General features: G+C 40.0%; 1 protein-coding gene across 5 annotated transcripts in view; it reads left to right on the forward strand.

Annotated features, from left to right (window-relative positions):
• Positions 1 to 5325: 5325 nt before the first annotated feature.
• The window catches only part of PTPN21 (protein tyrosine phosphatase non-receptor type 21), a 96243-nt gene continuing 74880 nt past the window's right edge, over positions 5326 to 26688 (forward strand). For 2 of the 5 annotated variants that reach the window (XM_036882466.2, XM_057488237.1), the window contains exons 1-2: positions 5502 to 5642; positions 9329 to 9697. In XM_036882466.2, coding sequence (XP_036738361.2) covers positions 9518 to 9697 — 180 coding nt within the window. In that variant the 5' untranslated portion in view covers positions 5502 to 5642; positions 9329 to 9517. The other 3 variants (XM_036882465.2, XM_036882467.2, XM_036882468.2) reach the window with 3 other exon arrangements.

Consider the following 26688-nt stretch of genomic DNA (forward strand, 5'->3'; position numbering starts at 1 on the left):
CAGGTGGGTTGTGCTCCCATCTGGAGGCATGACTGAGGAAGAATTCACTTTTAAGCTCATTCAAGTTATTAGCAGAATTAATTTCTTTGCAGCTTTATGAGCGACGGCCCCAGCTTTTCCCTGGCTGTTGTTTGGAGGCCACCTCAGGGAATAGAGATTGCCCACAGTCCCTTGCATGGGCTCCTTTCTCTAACATGGCTACTCACTTACTCAACCCTCAAAGATAGTATCTCAGCTCAGCAAAGGCCCAGTTCCTCTTTTAAGGGCTTTCACAATTAAGTTGGAGCCACCCAGAGCCTGACCCCCAAATCAACTGACTTAGGACATAATTACATCTGCAAAATCCCTCATCTTTGCCAAATTCATCAACTTCAAGCAAGTCACAGGTGCTGCCCACACTCAAGGGTGGGGATTATTCAGGGTGTGAACTGCAAGCAAGGGCAGGAGTCAAGGGGCCCCCTGGGGTCTATCTGGAGCTTGCCCCTTCATTTCATATAATTCTTTTTTTCTTCTGAGTCTCTATAGCATCTATGTGGAAGCAACTAGTGCGATACTTAATATACTCTCTGTAATGTTAATTTCATGTGTGTGCTTGCACTAACAAAATTATAAACTTGTAGTTCTATATTAACCCAAAATTTCTTTCAGGATGCTAGACACACTAGTAAGCACTTATTAAATATTTGTAGGACAAAATTAATTACCTAAATTACAAAATCATCCCTCATGGATAAATCCAATGATCATGCACTCATTCAACATTGATGAGAGGCGGTGGAGCTGAGTGAAGGAGATCAAGAACACAGCAATGAGACTGTCTGGGTTTGAATCCCAGCTCCTACTTCTGAGACCTTAGGCAAGTTGTTTATCCTTTCTGTGCTTCTGTTTCCTCATCTGTAACAGAAGTGTGATACAGTTTCTCCTTTATAGGGGTATCATGAGAAGGAAATAAGTATTTGGGAAGCATTTAGAACTGTGCTTGGCTCATAGTGGCACTATGTTTGGTGATTAAAAATTAAATGCCTTCCCTGCACCAGATACTGCAGTAGGAGCCAGAGCAGAAAGATGAACAAGACTGAGTCTCCGCTTTCATGACACTCATGACCCAAAAGACAGGTACATTATTTCTATTTCTTTATCTGCTGATTGAGAACTTAAGAATGAAAACTCATGTTTTACCACTACTGGGTACAACATCCTTAGTCAATATTTAGATAATATTGAAAGAATATTTTAGGAATAGACAATGCATTCATATTAAAATGTATTGGGAATAGGGAAACTTTACTAAAATGTGTTCAAGAAAGAGTTAACTTTCAGGACATTTCATTCAAAACTGTGGAAAAAGTTTAGCAGGCTGCTTAAGAATCCACACATTTACATCTCAGGAGTTGTAGTGTCTGGATTAGTGGGGGGCACCCCCTAAACCGACAATGGTGTTCAGTGGTAAGACAGTGTTCCAGGTGCTTCCCTTAAGATGGTGCTTCATAAGCCACATGGCATCCACAGGAAGATGGACACGATGATGCCGAGAGAAACCATCAAAGGGACTACAGGTAATTCGGCTTGGAAAACACCAAGCTGGACCAAGAGAATTCTTTCCTAGGATGGAAGGGCTTTCCAATTTAGAAGGAAGGACATATTTTGCTATAGGGGATACAATGAGGACTAGATTTCAAGGCACCACGTGTCCACTAAGAGGGCTCTGGGCTGTCTTTCAAAGAGAGAGGAACTAAAAAGAACATTAGTTTTGAAGTCTGAGGGGCCTGAGTACCTCCTCCACGGAGCCTGAGACCCTCATCTTTGCCAAATTCATTAGCTTCAAGCAAGTCACAAGTTGGGGAGGAGGAGAGTGGAGGGAAGACGTGGGAGTTTGGGGGTAGTTTTCTCCAGCCTGGAATGCTTTTCTTTTCTTTTCCTTGAATGCTGATGACCTTTTGTTTTGTCCTTCAGACAGCCAGAAGCTAATCATAGTGATATACCAGGCATTACCACTCTATGTAGACTATATATCCATTAGTATATGTGCCTACTAGAATATATATATATATGTATGTATAAAACCTCCACCTACTAGAATTATATGTTTACCTGTTTCTCATATAGTGAGTCTTTGAGGACAAGGCATTTCATTTACCTTTCTCTTTGCAGTTTCTGGTGAGCAAGGAGCGCACAAGCTTTTTCAATAGTGAGTATCACATGGCATGTCTGCCCTCGGATTAAAAGCCCTAGGTGTTGGGAATTTAGTTAGAGTAGTCACTTTTCCTACTGAAACTGACACAGTTATCTCCACTTTCTTGTCCATTTGAACAATTATATTACCAACACCATTATTTCTCTGATGTCCTGGGGAATCTATCCTTTACATTCTCCCTCTTTTGCAGGTGAAAAGTTGCAGCACCTAATATGATACTGAGTGTGACATGCAGTGCACACAGTGAGGATTCAAAAGACCAAAGGAGATTTCACCTTTCTAAACTCTGGCTCCCCCTTCCTCTCCCACAAGGCATCATTACCTCTATGGGGTTTGGCATTCATTCAATTTAGATTCTTGCAGAGGATGGGAATTTATATAGAGAAGTATAGTAAGTACTTGCCAAGCTATTAGACTGATTCTTAACTTCTAAGAAAACAGCCAATGTGCCACCAATTCCTTCCCTTTTATTGAGCATCTTCTTAGTAAAGGACTTAAAAAATTTTTTATTTTATTGATTTTAATAAGAATTACCTACACACAAAAAAAGTATTTATAATATGCCACTCTCTGGGCAGCAAAAGAAGGTAAAATACAGATATGCAATTGCTTATTTACTTCCAGATTATCTCCAGATGGATACACAGGATTATGGTTATACTGGTTACCCATTGGCTGGGTGTCTAGCAGGTAGGAAGGGAAGCTAACTTTTCACTTACACCCTTTTGTATCTTTTGGAATTGAACCATATAAATTACTTCACTTCCTTCATACACACAAAAGCCAATAATCTCTTTCTAACACTTTGAAGGGGTTGTTCAAAGGGCTTGTCACAGGGATGTTACTGTCAAATTAACATAGTTGTGGGACAATAGAGCTTAAATACTTGGTCAGTAATCAGTAAATGACAGTTGTGGATTGTGAGGGAGGAAGTTTAACTCAGTTGTATAATATCACTTATGTTTTATGACCATTTTCTACTTTTAAAATTCTTTTATTGTCTTCCCAATTTGATTTACAAGTTTTTATTTAGTGACTGTTCTGTGCCCAGAGTGTCCTAGGAATTCTAGGAGATATAAAAGAAGCCCGCATGAAAAAGTTTTTAAAATTCTTGCCAAGTGTGGGCATCACTGTGGAATGAGGTGGAGAAGGCTCTCTTGGAAGCAGAGAGCCCTTGAATCGAGGCTTGGAGAGAAAGGGAAAGTGTAGACAAATGGGAGGAGAGCAGGAGGTGCTCTCCGCCAGGAGAAACAGCTTGATGGGGGCATTCAGGGAAAAGTGAGAAATAAGGATGGTCAGAGAGGCTGAGGCCAATTTAGAAAGGCCCTAAAGGTCAGTCAGAAAAGCTTGGCCTTGGGGCCCAGTGGAAATGAAAAACCGGAGAGGTAAGCCTGGTATTAGCAGAGGGGACAGAGTTGAGAAACCAGCTGCAAGGGGACCACCCTAGTTGCAGTAATCCGATGTAGAATGGGGAGGGTTTGGATTAGAATGGGGGCGGGGGCAGAAGGGCAAGGAAGAATTTGTAATCATTTCAAAGGAGAAAATCTCAGATTTTGATGATAGGCTGGAGATGGGAAAGGGACAGGAGACACACATCATTTCAATTGTTCTAGTTTAAGGGACCAGCAAAGTGACTCGTTTTCGTATCTCTTTTCCTTCCTCACACAGAAGTTCACTCCCTCATAGCATCCGGTTGAAATATCAATGACAAACAGAACTGATACATTTTTCTGTTAGAAATATACGTAGCCTTATTTGCCTTTGACCTCACGGCAGTATTGAATCCGCCCTGGTTTTGCTCCCCCATAGCACTCGGACGTCAGTGACGTCACCACCCACTCAGGCCTCTTTTGTACCGTGTAGGTGCCTCCTGGAGGTGTGTTTATCACCCACTGTACCAGCAGTTCTTTGTGAGCAAGGATCATGCCTTATGCATACATAGTAAGTACTCAGTGTTTGTTAATTGTTTAAGAAAACAAGATTTAAATGAAATGTAGCATAAAAAAGTTCTCCAGAAACAACAGTATTTCTTTTAAAATATATCATTCAAGTTGAAATTTACATAACAAAGCTTCCTTGTTCAATCGCTCAAACCATGTGCCAAATAAAAATCAAACACCCTGTTGTGATTGTGTTAGGGTCACACAGGTTTATTCCTTGGCTTGAATGTTGCCGTACAGTAATAATAATGCAGTGTAGTAATACCAGGTAATAAACAACACTGCAAATGGGGCCGAAAATCAAACACTTCACATCTATTTTACATAAGTTACTGTATAATGATTATTACCATTCCCATTTAATAGGAGAAGCAGCCACAGATAAGTTCAGGTATTTGCACGAGGCCACCCAACTATTAAGTACTGACGCTAAGGTTTGAACCCAGGTAACTTGGCCCTGGAGTTCTCATCTTTAAAAGCTTTACTCTTTCCCGGATATGAATACAGCTCTTAGGGAGTCCGAAGGGATATTAGAGGCATATCAAGCTCTTGGAGGAAGGGGATTTTCCCACTCAGAACTATCAGTGTTTTTCCTTTTTCATGGGTTATATCCTTAATCGTATGCAGTGAAGGAAAAAAAAGGATTATCCGAATTGTTTTACAAAAGTAAGCGAATAACTTCAGCAATATAATAGCCTTTTAAAAGACCGCCTAATAACACAGAAAAAAACCCTTTACCTGGAACCAAAATATCCCCTTCCCCTCATTTTTATTCAAAGACTTGCTTTATTTGGAAACTCTTAAAATAAGTGGTCATATGATTAAAAAAAGAAGCGGCGCGCCCCCTCCCCGGTGGCCGGGCGCAGCTGTCCGCGCCTCCCCCGCACCCCGCCGCCCGCATTCCAACTCTCTGAGGTCACGGGCCGCCACCGCCTCCCCGGATCCGCCCGCCCGCCCGGCCCCAGGGGGAGGGACGCCCGGCCCCGGCTGCCCCGGCTGCCCCGCTGCTCCGGCCGCGCGTCCCGGGCCCGTCCGTCCCTCTTCCTGCCGCCCCGGCCCCCGCCCGGTTTCTTTGTGCGGCGCTCCTCGCAGGCCGGTCCCACCTCCAGGCCTCTCCCCTCGCCTCCGCCGCCGCCGCCGGACTCTGCCCGGGGGGGAATGGTCCGCGGCCCGAGTTTGGGGAGCCAGGAAGTGAGGCGTGCGAGCCCCATGAGCGCGCCGCGGCACGGGCTGGCGTGCGGGCGCGGCTGCTGCTGCTGCTGCTGCGCCGCGGGGCCCCGGCAGGCGGGCCGCTGAGCCGGGCGCGCGGCCCCGAGGATGAGGGAGCGGGAGCAGGTGAGGGCGCGGGGCCCCGGCCGGCCGGCGGCTGGCGGAGCACCGAGCCATGGGGTGTGTCCCCAAGCGGGGACCCAGGAGCCCGTCGGCCAGCCCCGCAGTCCTGGAGCGTAGGTCCTGGCTACCAGATCCACGGCAGGAGGGTAACAAAGAGAAAAGTCTTCCCTTTTCAGGTTCTCTTTCATCTAATTTCTAAAGGGGTCTTGAACTTCTATTCTGAACTTCTCGGCTGATTGTTGAGGCTTAATTCTGGATCCCGGGTTGGAAAGTCTTGGGTATGTTGTGCCTCTCGGAACGTTAAGGGCGAAATTTGTCAGATAACTGGCGAGGAGGCGAGGAGGGAAGGACTGTGTGGTGATGACTTGTTTTGTTTTTGGAGTGGAGTGTTTACTCTGGAGAAAGGAATTCTTGGGTGTGCAAATTCCGACTTGTGATTTCTGCAGTTCCTGATTAGATTGACTGTTGTTGGCATGCTCGTCCTGTTTCCTTTCTTGCAAAGAAAGCCCTATAATAGTATGTGCTCGCAAACACATTCAAAACACTCCTTGTGCTCCAAGTGACAACCGCTGTATGTTTGCCTAATAGTTGCTGACAGATTTTTTTTTTTAAGTTCGGGGTATGACGTTAATTTTACTCCAAATGTAGTTATGTTTTGTTTCTAGAGCATTTTATTCTTGGGTATCTCTGCCTAAATGTTTTGTCCATGAGAAATACACTTTTGATAAAATGCTATATAGATCTATATATTGTCTAAAAGTGTCACCTACTCACTTTTAGTTAATACTTTGTTTTAAAGCATTATTGGCAAAATTGCATGTGGTGAGGACCTTAGCAGCAAGGGGGTACACTACAAAGCTGAGAGTGTAAGTGTATTTGAGAAACTTTTGAAAGGGGGTGTGAACAGAAGACATTAAAAGAATTCACAAATATCTCAGACTGCCTTTTAAAAACTTGAAACAATTTAATATGCATCTCTTACTACATAACAGATGGTTTTGTAGAAAAACAGTATCTCCTAGTTTTTCCCTTCAAAAGCTAATTATGAATCATGTTTAGTAGTTAGATAAGTTCTAATTCCAGACCCAACTACCCTTCAAATTACTGCATATCATTTTACACCTGAAAGAAAACTCCCAAAAAGCATCTTAAATTTCTACCCCTCTATTCAAGCATTCATAACTTTATAACATCATTTGTAGCAAATGCTGTACATAGATGGGTAAATCGTTGGTAATTTTGTAAATTATTAAGCGGAACATTATTTTAACACTGTAGGGTTTATATATTAATAAGGAACAAGGAAGCCATTCTTAGGGATAGAATTTTGGGGAAAAAATGTATCTGATACATAAAGGTACACCTCCCACCCTTTTAAATTAGTATATATAACATCTACCAAGAAACCCAAAACAAAACAAAAAACCAAATACATTGGCTTTTCTTTATCCCTGATGTATAACTTTGCATCTCATGCAGAGTTGAAAGTTTTACTGTTTGCTTAATCAAAGCTTAGTTAATAATTAAGTAATGTAGTATAGTATCTGCTGCCTTCAAGGCAAAGTTCTTTGTAGTGAAAAGACTGCCTTATTTGAAGTCCCTAAACATTCATTTTTCATCTACATATATAGAGTATCTTGTCTCTTCATCTATACTACTTAATCTGTCCTGTTTCCAGTTAATTCTAATTTGTGTGTAGTATTGAAATCCACCACTTTCTTTCTTGAGATATTTAGTATGTTATGCATATATAATTCTTTAAAATTTATACAAACACTGAAGACTCATTGGGCAGTTTTCTAGTTAAAAGCTTATTATTCAAGATTCTCATTTTATTTTCTTTCATTTTGCCTCAATTACATATTTAATTTATACCTGACAGCAAAGAGCATCAAAAACTTCAGGTGGAGACTGTACCTTTTAAAAATACTGTTTTTCCCCTGCTTAGCAAGGTGCATTTACCTACAGAAGGCACTCAGCAAATGCTGTTAAATAATACAGTACATTAGGTCCAGGTTTTTTTCCTTCTGGCCTTCCTCTATTCCTTGTTCTTAATTTTTTCTTTTCCTATCTGGTGATGACCAGAGCTCAAAAACCAAAACACAAACAATAACACCACCACCACCCGAAAACCATGGTTTGGTCCTTACTAGAGATGCAGCCCTGTGTGTAATTATAGCATGCTTTTAATCTCCTAGGGCAGCGGCGGCTTAAGAATCGTCTTAGATTTCTGACAGTGCCCACTACACTCTCTTGTATTGAAACGCAATACAGTTTTGTGGAATGGATTTAAAAAATGTTAAAGTTGGCAGATTTAGTGTAATAGCCAAACCCTATTTTCTAGCTCTGCCAATCCTCATCCGCGAGTGCCCATCACCTCTGGGGCTGACACGCAGTCAGAAAGTGGAAAGGAGCAGAGTGCTGGGAATGAGGTATCTGGGATTGCCTCCCAATTCAGGCCATCCTAGTGTGAAGCTGAGAAAGCCGCTTCTCCTCTCGAGGCCTGGGTTCTAAATCGCCCGATGAGAGGACTGGGGGCTGCGGGCAGGACCCTGCCTCTCCGTGCAAGTTCCTCGCCCAGGTTCAGGGTAACCAGCCATGGCCCAGCCTCGCTGAACGATTCATCCTCGGGGCCACACTCTGCTTAGTAGAAAACGTAGGTTGGGAACTGTCCCGGGTCATTCAGTAGATAATCCAGATTTTGTCGAGTCTTGTACGGGGGCAAAAAAAATAAGCCAATGTAAAAATTGCAACTGCCACTCACGCCATTTGCTTCGGCTCAGGAGTTACCATCAACAGGCCTGTTTGAAAACGCGTATTTGGGGCGTCCTGAGGCTCCAAATCGGTAATCAGACTGGCCCCACTCAAATTTTTTACTGGCTTGTGGGTCTCCAGCCGGGTCCTTAAAAGATCCCTCCCGGAGCAGGCTGCTAGTCCTTGTCTAGTGCTTCCGTCCGGAAACGTCGTCGCGGACGGAGGGTTCCGGGCCAACCAGACTGAGCGTGGCCGGGCGATACGGCCGGCTATTCTGGAGGGAGGGCACAGGAGGAACGGACGCCAGGCTCTCCGCTGTTCCCTCGGCCTCCTGGGCTCCGCCCCTCGTCACCCCAGGATGGCGTTTAAGACCTCGCGTGCCTGCTCTTCTGGGCTGCGGCCCCGCTTAGGTGAAGGCCCCCTGCCTCTTTCGGCCTTTCCACCCGGAATGGAGCTGGGGCCTCGCTTTTCAGAACTAACGTGCTTCTGGTGGTAATCTGATAATAAGCATTTGTGGGGTCTTTTATGATTTGTTTATAAATAAATCAGTTTGGTGGCGTAAATATTTATAAACCAGAAAAGGCTCTACAAATGCTTGTTAGGTGCCTCACCTCACAGTTGCCATATGTTTGAGGGGATCATTCCTCCCATTTGGATTCAAGTTAATTTGTCTAATGGGACTGAAGGTCGCTCTTTTGGAGGTGTTTTGCAGTTATCTCACTCAAGGACTCAAGAACCGTGACATTTGGAGTACTGGGGAATCAAATAGAGTTAACTATGAAAAAACAAAACTTTAACATAAGTAGAGGACCCCGAATGCCAGCTACTAAATTTGGGGTTACAATAGTGCCAGCCATTATCTCATTTAATCCTGAAGATAGCCACAGGTTATCACTATGGTGGGGTTGAGTGAGGGTGGAGCCTGACCCAGGACCTAACACAGCCCTGATGATAAACTTCTCCATGCCTACCAGATCCTGTTAATGCCTCCTTTTTCCAGGAGAGAGGGAAACCTTGCTCTTGGGATATAGCTTTATTGATTTTTATTTTTAAAAACAAAGTCCAGAGTTGCTATTGCCAATTGTACCCCGTGTTCCTCTCTCCTCAGCACTGGCGTGGATGCTGCCTTCACCAGGCCTTTGGAGACTCAGCTGCTTTTTAATGGCCGCAGCAGCTGCTGGGTGAGCAGCTGCAGACTGTACAGTACTCCTGTCAGGAAGATCACCTTCTCCGGCTGTTACCACCCCTGGATTGGTGGCGCCTTTCCCTCTTTAGCCCTCCGCTCTTGAAGGAGAAGATGCCACTGCCATTTGGATTGAAATTAAAACGCACCCGGCGCTACACAGTGTCCAGCAAAAGCTGCCTGGTTGCCCGGATTCAACTGCTTAATAATGAGTTTGTGGAGTTCACGCTGTCTGTGGAGAGCACTGGTCAGGAGAGCCTGGAGGCTGTGGCCCAAAGACTGGAGCTGCGGGAGGTAAGTCCCCAAAAGCCTTCTTTGGCCTGGCTTGGCTCTGCTTTCCAGCCACTTTAATGCATGCTGGCTGTGTGTTCTCAAAGTGTGTTCCTGGCCAGCCATGAGATCTGAGCTGAGCCTGCAAGCTCTCCTCCCCATAAAGAGGGAATAGACACAGAGCAAGGGGTCTCTCCTTGCATATGCCGCATAAGAGAATTAACAGTGCCCGAGTTTTGAAAATATCTATGTGTTCTCCCAAAATATTACTTAAAATCAAATACGAATGAATGTTGGATTATCCAAGTTCCTGTTTTCCAGTATAATCCCAGTGGTCATCCTGATCTAGGGCAGTTTACTGACTTCATTCTTTCATTTAACATCCATCAACTATTATGCACAGGCCGAGCTAAGGTTCTAGAGACATATTGCCTGAATTTGAATTCTGATTTTCCCCAACTAGTTGATTAACCTTGGGTAGTTATGTGACTTCTCAGAGCTCCAGTTACCTCATCTGAACCGTGCGGATAGCAGTGGTGCTCAGAGTAGTTGTGTGATTTAATGTATGTAAAACCATAGCTCTAATAACTAGCAACCATAGGGAAGTTTGCCCTGGAAAGCCCCTAAACCAGTGTGTAGGAAGTTGTCAAGTCCTCAAGTAAGCACATAATGTCTTAAGTTTAAATGCTCTGTAAGGCCTGTGGAGAAATGGGCTCTAATTAAACCTAGGACCCTGCTAGTCTTTGGCTGCCTTGTTCTCTGGTAAGAGAAAGTTGGAGAAACTGGTTATTCCACTTAAATGCCCATGTTATATTCCTAACTGTAAATCCCACTGATGCTGTAGTTGATAAAAAGTCAGGAATAGATAAACTGCCCCTGGTGATCATCCAATAGTTTGATCATAAAATATCAAAGACCTATTAAGTGCCAAGCATGTATGTATCAGGAGCTCACCCTAGTGTTGATACCAGTAAGAAACACATGATTCATGCTATGCTAAGGGCAAGTAGAGGGTACTGTAGACCATAGGGAGAGGCAGCAAAGGGAAAGCTTTCTGGCATGTGATAACAGAGCTGGGACCTGAAGGATGGGCCAGGGTCATCCTATCAAAGGCTGGAAAAGACTGTTCCAGCAAAGGCGCTGCACAAGGCCAGAGACAGAAGGCAGGTGCTCTACCTGGAGCCTGAAGTGGGGACAGGGGAGGTTGAGAGCAGGGACCGTGTAATGCCAGGCTTTTTAAAAAGGGTTTGGACTTGTCCTGAAAATAGTAGGGAAGTTAGTGAAGGACTTTTTAACAGGGTGTGGTGTGATTGTTTTAACAAAGAATGAGCCCTCTGGAGAATGATTAGAAGGGACTAGTTGCATTGCAGATGGTCGTCACGTGTATTTGGATGGGGATAATGGGTGGAATCTGGAGAGATACATGGAACCTACCTACCCAGTGTCAGGGAAGGGCTAGCTAGGGGTCCAGGTTTGATACTCAGGTTTCCATTAGATGGCAGGGACTGTAACTGAGAGGGGAAACATAAAAAGGAAGAGCAGGTTTGAGGGGGAAGAGGAGAGGTGTGTTGAGAGTTCAATTCTGGAAGTACTGAGCTTGAGATGCCAGTTGGAGACGTTGAGTGGGCAGAGGCATGTGTGAGTCTGGAGCTCAAGCGAGAGATCCAGGCTAGAGAGGAGAGATTTGGAAATCATCAGTTTAGGTCGTTTAGTCAAAGCTGGGAGAGAGTATGAGGCTGTTCAGGAGAGATAAAGACTTAGCAGACCCTGGTTGAATAGAGAAGGGAGAGGCGTGGAAGGAAACTGAAGTGGAGCAGCAAATCAGGAGAGCCAGCCTCAGTGTCTGGTCCTGCTTACCTGCATTTATTCCATCTTTTTTGCTTCCTTCATCCAGTTTTCCTTTTTTGGTTTCTTTTTCCTATAATTTCTTACTCATGCACCAGGTCTGCTTACACCACTACAGAGTCAACTTCTTGGAACTGTGATTAATTGATTTTAGTATCCAGAGTACAAGGCATGGAATGTGCTCCAAACTACAGGTTGAACTGAGCCCACAGGTGTCAGTTGTTTTCCTTCTTTGTTAGTCAAGGAGTCCAGAGAAGTTGCCATCACTTGTTAAGTTTCTCAGATGCAGGAACAAGTGACTTCATATAGCTGTGGGTACATAATGGAACTGGTTTTTAACAGAAGAGTAGAGTGCTTTGAGAGGAAGCAGGTTCAGTCCCTAGAAAATGTCTTGCCCATGGATAGACAGTTCCACCGTTTTCAATGTTTAATGATAGTTACGGCTAGAAAGTTAGTTTGTTCAGCAATCTTTTCCTTTCAAAGCTCTGCTCTATTTCATGTAAACACATAGGTAAAGCCCTGGGCCTAATCTTATCTAATGACTGTTCAGAAAGAATCCGAGTCAGGGTAACACCTGTTCCTTAGCTTGCATCCGTACATCCCTTATGAGATTCATACCAGGAGATATTGGAATGTTGTTACCTGAAACTATTCTCCCATGAAGCAAACTTAGAATTATCATAGCATGTAGATTTGGTTGATAAGCTTTGTTACTGCGCAAATTTAAATTGGAGAAGTCGTCTTTTCTTGCTTAATTGAATACCATTTCACTTCTCTAATGGCAATTCTAAGGGCTGTACAATAATACTAACACAGTGCTACCCAGGGGCTTCAATTATGTTGGATGTGTGGGTATGATGTTTGCTTGTTAATTTTCATATAATTTTTTTTAATGTCTGAAAGATTCTATAATATATCAAGATACTAAAACCAGAACGGTTAATATGTTTGTATCCAGGGTAGTTAACTTGGAAGAAATTCTTTCTGAATTCATCATACTTGAACTACAGAAAGTGACTTTTAAAAATGGGGAAAAAAATTATCCCCCATAGAAAAATATTGCTGTTTATTATAGCAGCAGCCTCTCAAAACATTTGAAATTCTGTGCATATCATTCTGAGTTTCAGAACACTTTTTCAAGAAGGGCCATGTAAGTCTACCGAATTTAAGGGGAATTTGAAAACTTTGTGTCCAGCTTTGAAAGTATTTGTTACAGAGGTGGTGAGACAAAGCATCAGCTGAGCACAGCCCCTCTTGTGGGGTAGTACACCTCGATGGAATTGGTACAGTCTCGAGTGAGGTGATCAGGCTTAAAACCTCCTGTCTCAGGGAGTAAGACCCAAGCTACTCCAGGTCCCTGAGAAAGATAGTTAAGACCGGGATGCAAGTGTACTAGTCGCAATGAGATACGGAGCTGCCCAGGGCCCCAGGTACATGTGTCCTTTGGTCAGGCCCTCATCGCCCCTCAGGCAGGCCACGTGGGAGCCAGAGTGAACAGGAGCTGATCGGTGAGTGTGGGAATCAGATAATTCAGGTTGTCCTGAAAGCCTAACATATCTTCATGCGGGGAATGGTACTGCCCTCGGGACCAGACAAGCTCCTTTGAGTCTGTGTCCCCTTTCTGGGCAGTTATCAGTATGCGACCTTGGGAAAATTACTTAATTTCCTAAATCTGTTTTTCATCTTGAAATTGGGTATAATGGTAATATCTACTTGATGGTGGTTGTGAGGATTTAATATTAAGTATAAAAACATTTAGCAGAGGATCTGGTATATAGGAAACTCACTAAGTGTTTCTCTTCATTACTGTTGTTACTGTTATTTGTGACTTTCTTTCCATGATTCAGTGACTGACCAAATTCTCTTCAAATTAACTCTTCTGTAAATATCTTCGTTGGTTCCACTTAGGAAGAGAATAGCGCTTGTTGGTAAAATGTTCTCACAGTAAAAACAAGTAGAGCAGCCACTGGTAATCATGCTTCCTATGTTACTAAATCGTTAAAGATCTTGGTATGCTATTTTAATTTAGCAGTCATATTTGAACCTCTATTTCCATACTAGCTGAAATTAATTTGTACAGTGTTACTGCCTCATTGCCCAAAAAGGAAAAAACAGAGCTTCATTAGGTTTTTACTTCTCTATTGGTCTTTCTTCCTCTTCCTTCCACCTAACTTCTAGGATTAAAAGAAAATGTTATATGAAATTTTGGATTAAGGTTTATATCTTTTTCCTTAGGATATGTCTTAAGAATTCTTTGAAAACCTTATATTTCATAATCACATTTTTATCATGTTGTCATGGGTTTTAGTTAGATTCATTATAAACTGTTATTTCTTATATTCCTTTATCTTAAGGTCTTTATTCAGCTTCAATTTATATGTGGTTGGAGGATTTTTTTTTTTTCGTTTTAAGTTTTTAAATCTCCAGTTAGGAAATAGAGACGTTATTAAGCCCTGGCAGCCTTAACTTTCATGTTTTTGCTGTGATACATTATGTGTTAATTGTATAACTTCAACTCTAGAGGGCCATGTTCTTTGAGCCCTTTCTGAGTGTTTTGTGTGTGGGGAGGGGAAGGAGGAACAATCCTCATTTTTTCTACATAAATGGCTTTCCTACATAACTGCAGTTTTGAAGTTGAGATCAATACTGAGCCACCCCTAAAGTTACTTCCAAAGCATTTTGTTAAATAAGGTGAAAAGTCTAGCACAATTTAAAAGTTCTTACTATGGTCTCTCATTTTAAATTCTATTTTATAGGCCTTGATATTTGGTTATTCTGTTGTGATTTATCACACTTCATCAGAGGGGGCTGTTGTATTACTAGTGTCTAGAACAATGCCGTGTACCTTTCAGTACAAAGTTGCTGTATAAATGTCTCCTTAGCTTAAAAATTAAGGTTCTTGTTTTGAATTTAGATCGATGAACTTGGACAGCAGTTTAGTTAAGTCAGCCTTTATTGGCTGTATAATTTTATTTCCTGCAGATGTTGAACATTTAGAAAGTTTTGAACCTTTTTCTTTATAGACTTTTCTTTTTTACTTTGGGGCTTCTTGTGAAACCCTTAGATTAGAAAGTGATCTAGTTTCAGTGACTCCCTGAGGTAAGATTGTTATATCAAGGGAGTGTCAACTTCTTTTGAGCAGATTATTCCCATAGTATTTTCTGGCTGATGGGGACATATTTTGGCTAAGGGATTTGTTGGAAGAGAGATTTATCAAGCATGTAATACAAACCATTACTCTCAAGCACAACTTTAGAAAGTGTTCTTGGCCTTCATAGTGTTTTATTTTAAATTAGTTTCTTTGGTATTCCAAATATCCACTGACCTTATCTTGACTGTTATCTGAGTAGACCTCAAGAATTTCATGCGTATTTCCTTCTGTACTAGCTGTTTTCATTTGGACTCTAAAAATAGTTGAAATACATGTAAGGTAAAACTGTAATAGCTGTAAACTTTTTGCCCTTTTGGGCTGTGTAGATTTTCATTCAGATACATACATATGTTATGAAACGGAAAAGATTTGACATAGAGACAAGAACAGTAAATATTTTTAGCTAGATCTGTTGGATCATAGGAAGCATGTTAAATCCTAGATTGGCCTTCACCTAGATAAGGAAAGCTTTCCAAAGTTCAAAACTGATTATAAATGAGCACGTTTTTTCCTTAATTTTTAGGTTTTCTGTTGCTTTTCTCATTTGGTCTAGATAATGAAGTAGTCATATAAATAAGTTGAGGAATTATGCATTTTTGGAGATAATTCATTTTAAAATATCACACAGGTTATTACAGAATTTGAAAGTTCTTAAAGAAATGGACTATTAGTCAACCTTCACTTAGTTTCTGATAAATGTAAGGGCTAATAGTCAGAGATGTTTTTCTCCCAGTATTGGTTTTTCACCTAAGGGACATTAGAGATGTCCTTGAATCGCTCTCATAACAGTCCTCCACAAGAGTGTAGTTTCATGATGGTGAAATTAAGCATGAATTTGCTTATATGGGGAGGTTTTTGAGTTGAGTTACAAAATATCAGCCATGGGAAACTGAGGCTGTTTTGGGGGCTCTCTGAGTTCTGGCACTATCCTTGGTGTATGTACATGGTTTCAGATTTCATTCCTTATACTAGCAGATGTTTTAATGGCTTTCTGCTGTCCTTCCTATGGGTGGATGAACATTATTGTGTTAGAAGCTTCATGTGTCTTACCTCGTTTAATCCTCACGATGAGTCAGGCATTATCTTTTCCATTTTAAAATGAGGAAATAGAAGTTGTGAAAAGTTCGGTGATTTGCTCTGCTCATCTGGATGATCACACAGCTAATAAGCAACAGAGCCAGAATTTGAGTTTGTATCTGTCAGATTCTGCTTGAGCTTTGACTTTTAAAATTATAGGGGTCATGAACTCTTGTTGAACCTGATGAAAAGGCAGAATTTTGCAGAGAGTTTCAGATGGCTCCTGGGTTCCCTTTCCCCTATAAGTTCAGGCTGTGGACCTAGAAGTCTGTTACATGAGGCAGTCTTTCCCCTTCTATTGGCTTATAGGATCTTTCTTCTCTAACCTTTCCCCAGTGTGAAGGTGCTAATAGGATGGATATTTGTGAACAATTCAAGACATTCATATTTTTAAGAAAAGAATTTGCCTCTGAAGTATACTCTTCTCTCCTTCCCCCACAAATTGCTTCTTCAGATCTCAGGAAAGGTTATTTGGGGCATTCATTTCCTCAATGATACAACTTACTGTTAAGGAAAAAAGCTCCTTTCAAGGAGGAAAGGGAGGAGGTTGTGAATGGGAATTCCTTCATTGTACCTCTGAGATCCATGTCTGTCTTCCTTGCCAGACTCTTTGTGCCCTCCTGGGCAGTAGGTGTGTGACAGCTCTTCAGTGAATGAATGGATGACTCATACTTCTTTATGCATTACCCAAATTCTCCGGACAGGTGTTGAGCACTATACTTCATTCTTGTCAGAGACCTTACCTGAACATAGCACATATTTTCTTTTTAACAAGGCCTTTGCTCATTTCAGTCTGCTGGTTTTGCAGGTATTTTCTATTTGGTTCCCTCAATAGTTTGTTCATAAATACATGTTATTTAGATTTATCTTTTAATGGACTGACAGGATATCCAGTGACAACTTAAGTTCTTAACAATTAGCTTAAGATGCTAATTTTGCTAGAAGAACTGTGCATGCCACAAATCCTATATGAGCAGTGACAGCATATAGTAGAAATAACTTTCCTGTCAAGGGTTTGTGCCACTTTCCATAGAGACTGCTAAAAGGTGTGCAGTGTTTACATTTATAAATAAGAGAATAATTGTGTTATTTTGAACAAACTTTAAGTGAGCAAGCTAAGAAAATAAACAAGTAATCTCATGCTGGGTGGTAGCAGCCCATTTTCTTTGTGAATACAAAACCAGCTTGCCTTTGCTTAGTCATGCCACAGTTAGTGAGAGGGCTCAGACTTTGACTTGGCAGATTAATTTCCATGTCAAGTGAATTTTCAGCAAATGGAGCTTTGAACCACTAAATTTAACTGCTGTTGGCCAAGCAGGGTTTTCTAGGCAACAATGGAGGAATTCCCATTCACAAGGTGGAGTTTTGGTGCCAGATGAACTTGGGTTTAAATCCCTCCCTGCACACTACCCATGTGCCCCAAGGAAGTCAAGTTCTCTAGATTTTGTTTCTTTCAATATGTGATATGGTTGCATGTGGTAGTAAGAATGATAGCTATTTATTGAGTACCGACCATACCACAGCACCATAGTTGATGCTTGTATCTTAAACTTAACCTTGAATGTGACTGGTTTCCTTCCTTCTCCCACCATCTCAGTGATGGAGTATGGACCAAAGAAGGGCAGTTGCCAGACCAGGGGGGCTTCCTGATGCAGGAAACTGTGTTTTAGTGTAGAGTTATTTGTCCTTAGCAATTTCCATTTTCTTTTTCATTATGTAAATGTGTTTATTCATTGGACTGATTAACTAAGAAAAAGGTAACTCGATTTGTTATTATTAAGTCAACCAGTTAAGTTCAGAGCTATACCAGTGAGAATGAAGATAATCACTGTAATATCCTTTCTCTTTCTCTCAGTTTGGTGTCAGTTACCTAGAAAATAACCTTAATTCTCATTCACCCATATTTTGCACTTACACATAATATTTCGACAAGTGCATATTGGACTTGCCTGTACTTTTATTACTGGCACCTATTTTGAAGTCAAACTTACGTTTAAATGGTGACTTAAGGAAAAGAACACATAAATGTTATATTGCAGTATGATAAAAATGAAGCATGTTCAATAATGAAGAATATTTCTGAACTTACATATTATTATTTGTGGAATATCTGTCACCCACTACTAGAATGCAGAGTTTGCTGTACCTTGCTGTATTACTAGAGCCTGGCTGGACCAGCTAGTCAGTGACAGTCCCCAAGTAGAATTCAGGTTTTCCAGTTCCAGGTTTAGTATTTTTCCCTGAACAACACACTACTTTTCCATTGAGCTATTGCTGTTTTTCTAAGGAAAAGCAGTTGCAGTGTTGGTATTTTTGAGTAATTTATTTTAAAAGGAAATAAAGAGTAAGAAGAAAAGTTACCAAAAACAAAACCCTGTTAGTGAAGGAAATATTTAAGTATAGAATTTCCTGTCCTAAAGATGTAATGGAAGTTTTATACCATTTAAGGGGACTTGAAAGCTGTGATAATAAAAGCTAATATTACTTGACCACTAATTGTGTATGAGACATTATTCTGAGTGCTTTACATGTTTTTGCTTATTTTGATTCTCAACCCTGTGAGTGAGGCACAGTTACACTCCTGTTGTACAGGTGGGTAAACTGAGACACACAGGTATTAAGTAACTTGCTCATGGTTATGTGGCAGAAACCACAACTGAAGTAGTTCTTCTAACTCCTCCTTGATTGGTTGGCGTCTTTCTTCTGAATAGGTAACCTTGGGAAGGGGCAGGTGGCCTGCCATGGAGCTTGTGCCTGTACGGACAGCTTGGCTCAGTGTAGCCTCCCAAATCTGACGGTGACTGCCTCAAGTATTCTTGAGATACTTCTTATCTTACTTTAATTACTAGTTTTATTATTTTGCTTGAAGAACATATTTGAAGTCATACCAGGCAAAGGAAGGTAAGCCTGAGAAGGAACATGAGTCATGATTAGGGCAGCCAGACACCTTTGGGAATGCCTGAAGAGCTGAGGGCAGAACTGTTTGTAGGAAGCCTTTTTCAAGCTTGTTCTCTGGCAGAGTTGGAAGTATCAGGCTGATGAAATACACCCCAGGAGGGTTTCCTGCTGAGAGATTTTCCAGAGCAGTATCTGGTTGCCTGGCTGTTGGATGAACTTGAGGGATTCTAGAGTCAGAATCTGCATCCAAACAAGAAAAGGTGGTAGAATGAGTGAGCCATTTGAAGTGCTTGCTGCCTGTACTGATGGAGCTGAATCATTATGATTTAGGTGCTGTGCCCACAGATGTGTGTCTCTCTAACACAGGAGTTCACATCCCCTAAGTGTTTCCATTCTACCATTTGTGACTTCATGGGGATGGGGACGGGGTCATTATAAGCTGGTATTCCATTTTTAATTCCTCTTCTGCACATCATGATTCTGTTACATTACCTTTATTGTCTGTTTTGCATTAAGACTTTTATCATTACATTCCTTGAATATGGGGTAATTGGATACAGGATAATGAATAGAGGATAATTCCTATTATCCTTAATAGTACATACATATTCATGGTCACTTCACTCTCTTCTACTTTTAAATATAATGAAAATATCTTGTCTTATGCATATTTAAATTGCAATTTCTGGAATAAAATATAACTGGTTTTATGGTACTTAAACAATTAAAAAATATTGAGTATATATTTTTAGTTATGTGCCTTTACTTACTGAGGTATCTTCCGTGCCTTTGTCCTAATGAGGCACAGAGATTAAAAGGAAATCCATTAAAATCTTAAATGTGGCCTTTGTTAAATGGGACTTAATGTTTTTAGTTAAAAAGAAAGAAAATAGCTTTCTATATTAAGAAAAGGAAATAGTTTTACTCTTTTCTTGGAGTATTTGTGTATATGAAAGAAGTATTTGCTGTGTATAGAAAACCACCTTGTAAATATGTAGAGAAAAGAGTTTTTTCATGTATGTGGAAGGGTAATTTGCAAATTTTGATTAATGAAGAAAACAAGTACAGCTTTTAATAACAGAAGTCTGGGAGTTTCTTCATGAGTATCTGTTTAGAATTTTAATCACAAAAGCATTTCTTGCTTTATAATCATCTGTTCTTTCATGGTAACACTAATTTAAAAACAGTAGAGTTGCTGCCTTTCTTTTCTATTTTTTTTTAAGGCAATGGAAAACATGTTGGGTAATATTTTAGGCAATAGAAATTAACTGTGACTGGATTCTTTGTTGAAATGTGGTTACAGCCCATATTCGTTTATAATGTTAAAATCCTCCAATTCCCTTTATCTCTCTACAGCCCTCCTCCCCCAACATTACAAACGTTTCTATGTAACATGAAACAATTATAATTTTAACTTGACAGAAGTGAATGTCAGAAAAATAAGCAGCTATTCATAAATACACTCACTTCAGCTCTTTTCATTTTTATATTGTTCAGTTACAACTTCTAAAAATATTGTTCATACTTAATACTGTCTGTGGTGAGATAAGATAGAAGGATAACTAAGATGAATTTAAGAAAACAGTAAAAGTACTTTTTTTTCCTATGAATTAACTGAAATACAAAAACTGAAATATGGGTTAAATCAGACTGAGGTTATGTCTTTTCACTATCTTCTCAACAGAGAGAGTCCATTGCCCTAAAACATGGTCATTTGTGTATTAAGTTAATAAGCCCTAAGAGGCCCAGATTTGAGAGATTTGAGAAAAGAAGAATTGATCTAATTATTTGTTGGAATGGGATATAAGAAATGGTAATATAACAAACTGGTTGACTCCCCAGTTATGTGGGTCCTGAATAAAGTGACCTTTCATGTTATAGTACAAAACAGAGCATGGCAGTTTTTGCCTGTATTGAAACTGTGTGTAGTAACATGTCAGTTATTTCTTTCATTCTTGGGTAATAAAATTCTGTGTATACTAAAAATTCTTGTTTTAGTATACATCCATACTGGAATGTAAACTGTAAGAAGGCGGGAATCATGTCCTTTTGTTCAGTGCTGTATCCCTATTAATCCAGAATGGTATTTGAGACATGGTAGGTGTTTAGTCAGTATTCATTGAATGAGTAACTGGATCTTTCTAGACATTAGTTCACTTTTCTTAGAAAGCACAGTGTAATATATTTTTTGAAGAATAATATTACTGTGTTTTGGGATCATTGTATCCTTCATAGCATCTTATTATCTAGGATAGTAAATAGAAGAGATGCAAGCAATCATCTGTGTAGATAGTGATCCCAATTCATGCCTTGAACTTTCAGTAAATTCCTAAATTGGCTTATCATTTGACTCTTTTCCTGAACAAAAGTCTTGCCACTGAGGAGTTCAGTTACTTGGGCTTCAGTGTAATAAAAATTTCAGTATAATTAGAGGACCAAAATGTACTTTGATTGTTGTTTTCTAGAGTCTTCATATGTGCTATAGTGATATGTGTAAAATAATGTAATGTGTAATTCGACCAATGACAGAGGAAAATGGATTAAAACTAATAGACAAGGGAAATTTACTGTCAACTTTGAGGCAGTGTGACTACCATATTGTCTGTCAAAAAGAAGATGTCTGGTGCTTCAGTATTTATGGCTCACTCAGTGTAGAGGTAAGCTTCAGGCTCAAATTAAGTTAATACTTGTTAACAACCCTGGTTAGACTATCTCTGCCTGGGATAGGTTTTATCTAGAACTATATCCTCTCCTCTCATCTCTTTCCTGATGAAAAAGTCTTCTGACTTCTGCCTAGCCTAAGAAAAGCATCAGGATAAAATTATAGTTGCAATTTTATATGGGATTAACTTTTATTAAACCCAGTGCATCAGTGGCTTTAAAAACCTTCCAGCTAATTTGTGTGTCCCTCTGCTATGCTTTAAAAATAGCACAACTAAAAAGACTCTTAAAATAATTAGACAAGACACTATTTGCAGATGACATGATATTGTACATAAAAAACCCTAAAGACTCCACTCCAAAACTACTAGAACTGATATCAGAATACAACAAAGTTGCAGGATACAAAATTAACACACAGAAATCTGTGGCTTTCCTATACACTAACAATGAACCATTAGAAAGAGAAATAAGGAAAACAACTCCATTCACAATTACATCAAAAAATAATAAAATACCTAGGAATAAACCTAACCAAAGAAGTGAAAGACCTATACCCTGAAAACTACAAGACACTTTTAAGAGAAATTACAGGGGACACTAACAAATGGAAACTCATCCCATGCTTATGGCCAGGAAGAATTAATATCATCAAAATGGCCATCCTGCCCAAAGCAATATACAGATTTGATGCAATCCCTATCAAATTACCAGCAACATTCTTCAATGAACTGGAACAAATAGTTCAAAAATTCATATGGAAACACCAAAGACCCCAAATAGCCAAAGCAATCCTGAGAAAGAAGAATAAAGTAGGGGGGATCTCACTCCCCAACTTCAAGCTCTACTACAAAGCCATAGTAATCAAGACAATTTGGTACTGGCACAAGAACAGAGCCACAGACCAGTGGAACAGACTAGAGACTCTAGACATTAACCCAAACATATATGGTCAATTAATATTTGATAAAGGAGCCATGGACATACGATGGCGAAATGACAGTCTCTTCAACAGATGGTGCTGGCAAAACTGGACAGCTACATGTAGGAGAATGAAACTGGACCACTGTCTAACCCCATACACAAAAGTAAATTCGAAATGGATCAAAGACCTGAATGTAAGTCATGAAACCATAAAACTCTTAGAAAAAAACATAAGCAGAAATCTCTTAGACATAAACATGAGTGACCTCTTCTCGAACATATCTCCCCGGGCAAGGAAAACAACAGCAAAAATGAACAAATGGGACTATATTAAGCTGAAAAGCTTCTGTACAGCAAAAGACACCATCAATAGAACAAAAAGGTACACTACAGTATGGGAGAATATATTTATAAATGACAGATCCGATAAAGGCTTGATATCCAAAATATATAAAGAGCTCACCCACCTCAACAAACAAAAAACAAAGAATCCAATTAAAAAATGGGCAGAGGAACTGAACAGACAGTTCTCCAAAAAAGAAATTCAGATGGCCAACAGACACATGAAAAGATGCTCCACATTGCTAATTATCAGAGAAATGCAAATTAAAACTACAAAGAGGTATCACCTCACACCAGTAAGGATGGCTACCATCCAAAAGACAAACAACAATAAATGTTGGCAAGGTTGTGGAGAAAGGGGAACCCTCCTACACTGCTGGTGGGAATGTAAATTAGTTCAACCATTATGGAAAGCAGTATGGAGGTTCCTCAAAATGCTCAAAATAGATTTACCATTTGACTCAGGAATTCCTCTCCTAGGAATTTACCCTAAGAATGCAGCACTCCAGTTTGAAAAAGACAGATGCACCCCTATGTTTATTGCAGCACTATTTACAATAGCCAAGAATTGGAAGCAACCTAAGTGTCTATCAGTAGATGAATGGATAAAGAAGATGTGGTACATACACACAATGGAATATTATTCAGCCATAAGAAGAAAACAAATCCTACCATTTGCAGCAACATGGATGGAGCTGGAGGGTATTATGCTCAGTGAAATAAGCCAAGTGGAGAAAGAGAAATACCAAATGATTTCACTCATCTGTGGAGTATAAGAACAAAGGAAAAACTGAAGGAACAAAACAGCAGCAGAATCACAGAACCCAAGAATGGACTAACAGGTACCAAAGGGAAAGGGACTGGGGAGGATGGGTGGGTAGGGAGGGATAAGGGGGCAGAAGAAGAAAGGGGGTATTATGATTAGCATGCATAATGTGGGGGGTGGGAGAAAGGGGAGGGCTGTGCAACACAGAGAAGACAAGTAGTGATTCTACAACATTTTGCTATGCTGATGGACAGTGACTGTAATGGGGTTTGTGAGGGGGGACCTGGTATAGGGGAGAGCCTAGTAAACATAATATTCTTCATGTAATTGTAGATTAATGATAACAAACAAAAAAAAGAGAAAGAAAAGGGGGATTACTTCCTGATAGGATAAAACTAACTGCAAATCAACAATTAATGCATGCTTTACATATCCTTAACTTTGATCTTTTAAAGGGTGTCAGATGATCAGCTATGGAAGTACATTTTTCTGATAATATTCCTTTCTCTTAAAAAATAAAAAGCGGTTTCTGTGTGGTGATCTCCAATAGGTTCTTCACAGAGGTATAAAGGTCATATCAAAGTGTGGGCAAAGGGTTTGTTTGTGTTTATACAGAGGATCAAAGCCTAATTTGGCTACCCAGAAAACAAATTAAGATATGATATGAAGAAGAACTTCCAACATCAACATCCTCTGGAAGACTCATTCCAGAAGATGATCATCAAAAAACTTCAACAAAGATCCTGGCGCTGTTGCAGTTGTAGCTGCATTCATCCCACTGGTTCCTGGACTTGCCATTGGAATGACAAGGAGATATCTAAGCTGGCCTGTGCATACAGTAAAACAACAAATTTGACTGGATCTGTACTGTCAGAACTCAACCAAGAATTAGGAGAAGTGCAAGTTGCAGTGCTCCAAAATCGTGAGACTATAGACTATCTACTGTTAAAAGAACATAAGGGATGTGAGGAGTTCCCAGGAATGTGTTGTTTTAATTTGTCTGATTTTTCTCAAACTATTCAAATTCAGTTAGACTATATCTATCATATCATTGATAAGTTTTCACAAATGCCTAGGGTACCTAACTGGTTTTCTTGGTTTCACTGGATATGGCTGGTAATTGTAGGTCTGCTTTTGTTATGTAGCTGTATTCCTATTATGTTAATTAATGTACACAATTTAATTATTAGTTTAGAACCTATACATGCTTATGTTACTCTACAAGAAGATATGTCAAAGAAATAATCAATCTTCCCATGTTTTCTTCCGCCTGTTACTTCTATAGCTTTTCTTCCTTCCTAATTACAACCCTTTAGTAGAATTCGTGCCTCATACCAAAAATTACTGAGTATCATAATTCTTCCAAGTGGTAAAGATACCTCAAGACAAATGCTGGGCATAGAAGCCACAGGGCATAAATCTGCAAAGAAGTAAAAAGCTAACCTTTTCAAACAATATGGCTTCTCTCTCACTTACCAACTTTACATTTCCCTGTATGGCCCCGGAAGATGACTGGTTAGCCAGAGACGGGTAAGATTCCTCAAGGGGGGAACAACCTAAGACAGGCATAGTCGCAGGGGGGCCATCAGGTGAGAAATTGGGGATCAACAGAGGTGAGTCTTAGAACCTCAGCCCCCTTGTTTTGAGAGAAATCTTCTGCATCCGTGGTTGTTTTGTTGCCCTTGTGTAGCTTGTATTAATACTTAGTCTATAGGCACAGACCTGATCATCTGCATTTGCCCTCTTACAGCACTAAATTATGTTTTCTACCTTTATCTTGCATCTACCTACCACTTCAGCATTTTATTAAAAATAATAATAAGGGAGAAATGTGGGATTCACATATAAATCAAGTATAAAAATCAAACGAATAATCATATCTGACTTGATTGTTTATAGTTCATGATGCATGATCAAAACTGAAAGTTTCTGTGATATGACTGCCCTTGCACTGTTCACCATGTAAGAACTTATTCACTATATAAGAACTTGTTCACCATGTAAGAACTTGTTCGTTATGCTTCAGAAGATTAGAGACTGTTGAAAATTACGCTTGCAGTTGATTAATGATTGTGCATTGAGTCCCCTATACAGAATTTTATTGTTGTTAACAACCATTTGATCAATATGAGAGATGCCCTCTCAAAAAAAAAAAATAATAATTAGACAAGAAATGCCTTGGGGATTTGAAAGGGTTTACATTCTGACAGGATTTGTACCTGCTCATAATAGCTGGTGTCTCTTTAGATGCCTGTGATTGGGGCACATCTTTAACCCAAGCTCAAAAATTTGTGAACTATCTTTTCCTCTGAACAGAAAGTTTAATTACCAAACCACCTTGTCCTCAGAGTAAATGTTATTGGTTCATTTTAAGTCAGTCAACCATATTGTGTCCGAAAAGAAGCTGTGTTGTTACCACTTAACTCTTGTTTTTACTGTAGTTTACAGAGCCAGCACAGTTATCTGTACAAATTTAGGAGAGTAGCTATGAAAAATTTAAACAGGTATGAGAAATCATCGAAAAACTTTATGAAGACTGCTGATATGTTCAGAACAAAATAGGAAAGAAAGGGTGAATGTAAAGATATCTGACAGTGAAGAAGTTTCACAAAAATCTGTTAAGTGGTAATTGAGAATTAATTTAGAAGGTGCCAGGAGATTCAGTGATTTAGAGGCTTCCGTTGGAATGCATTCTTCACAGGTCAGGTAAGCTTGCTTTTGTTACCAGAGAGAGTAGACAGCTGTGGAGAAAGAGAAGCCACATGGAGGTAAACTTTCTTATCAGGAAAGATAGTAGGAAGTTAAAGAGGGTGGGAGGCATGAACTGCAAGCCAGTAATAAAAGGATGCTTATGGGAAAAGTTTTATGGGCTTGGTTTAATTGTAATAAAAAATACAGGACATGCATAACCCAGAAAATCTGGATTTGAGGAGAAGACATGTGATTAAGACAAACTATCTAGACTAAATAATGACTAGTAATAGCTGAAATGTAAGGAACACAGGGAGCCTATCTGTACCAATGTTTTGTATGTCTTTAAAAAAACAAAGGTCCTAGTATATTCTAAATTTAAAGGAAGAAACAGTTTGGCTATTATTTGGACAGTTACATTTTTAAGGAGGAAGCACACTGATCTGTGTATATTGATCTTGTACCCTTCAACTTTGTTGAATTTATGAGCTCTAGTAGTTTTTTGTTTTTTTCTTTTGGTGGGGGCAGATTTGGGGGATTTCTTTAATATATGGGATCATATCTATGCATAGCGATAGTTTTACTTCTTCCTTTCCAGTTTAGATGCCTTTATTTCCTTTTCTTATCTTGTTGCTGTGGCTAGAATTTCCAGCACAGTGT

The sequence above is a fragment of the Manis pentadactyla genome, chromosome 11 (genome assembly GCF_030020395.1).
Source record: "Manis pentadactyla isolate mManPen7 chromosome 11, mManPen7.hap1, whole genome shotgun sequence".
Taxonomy (NCBI): domain Eukaryota; kingdom Metazoa; phylum Chordata; class Mammalia; order Pholidota; family Manidae; genus Manis; species Manis pentadactyla.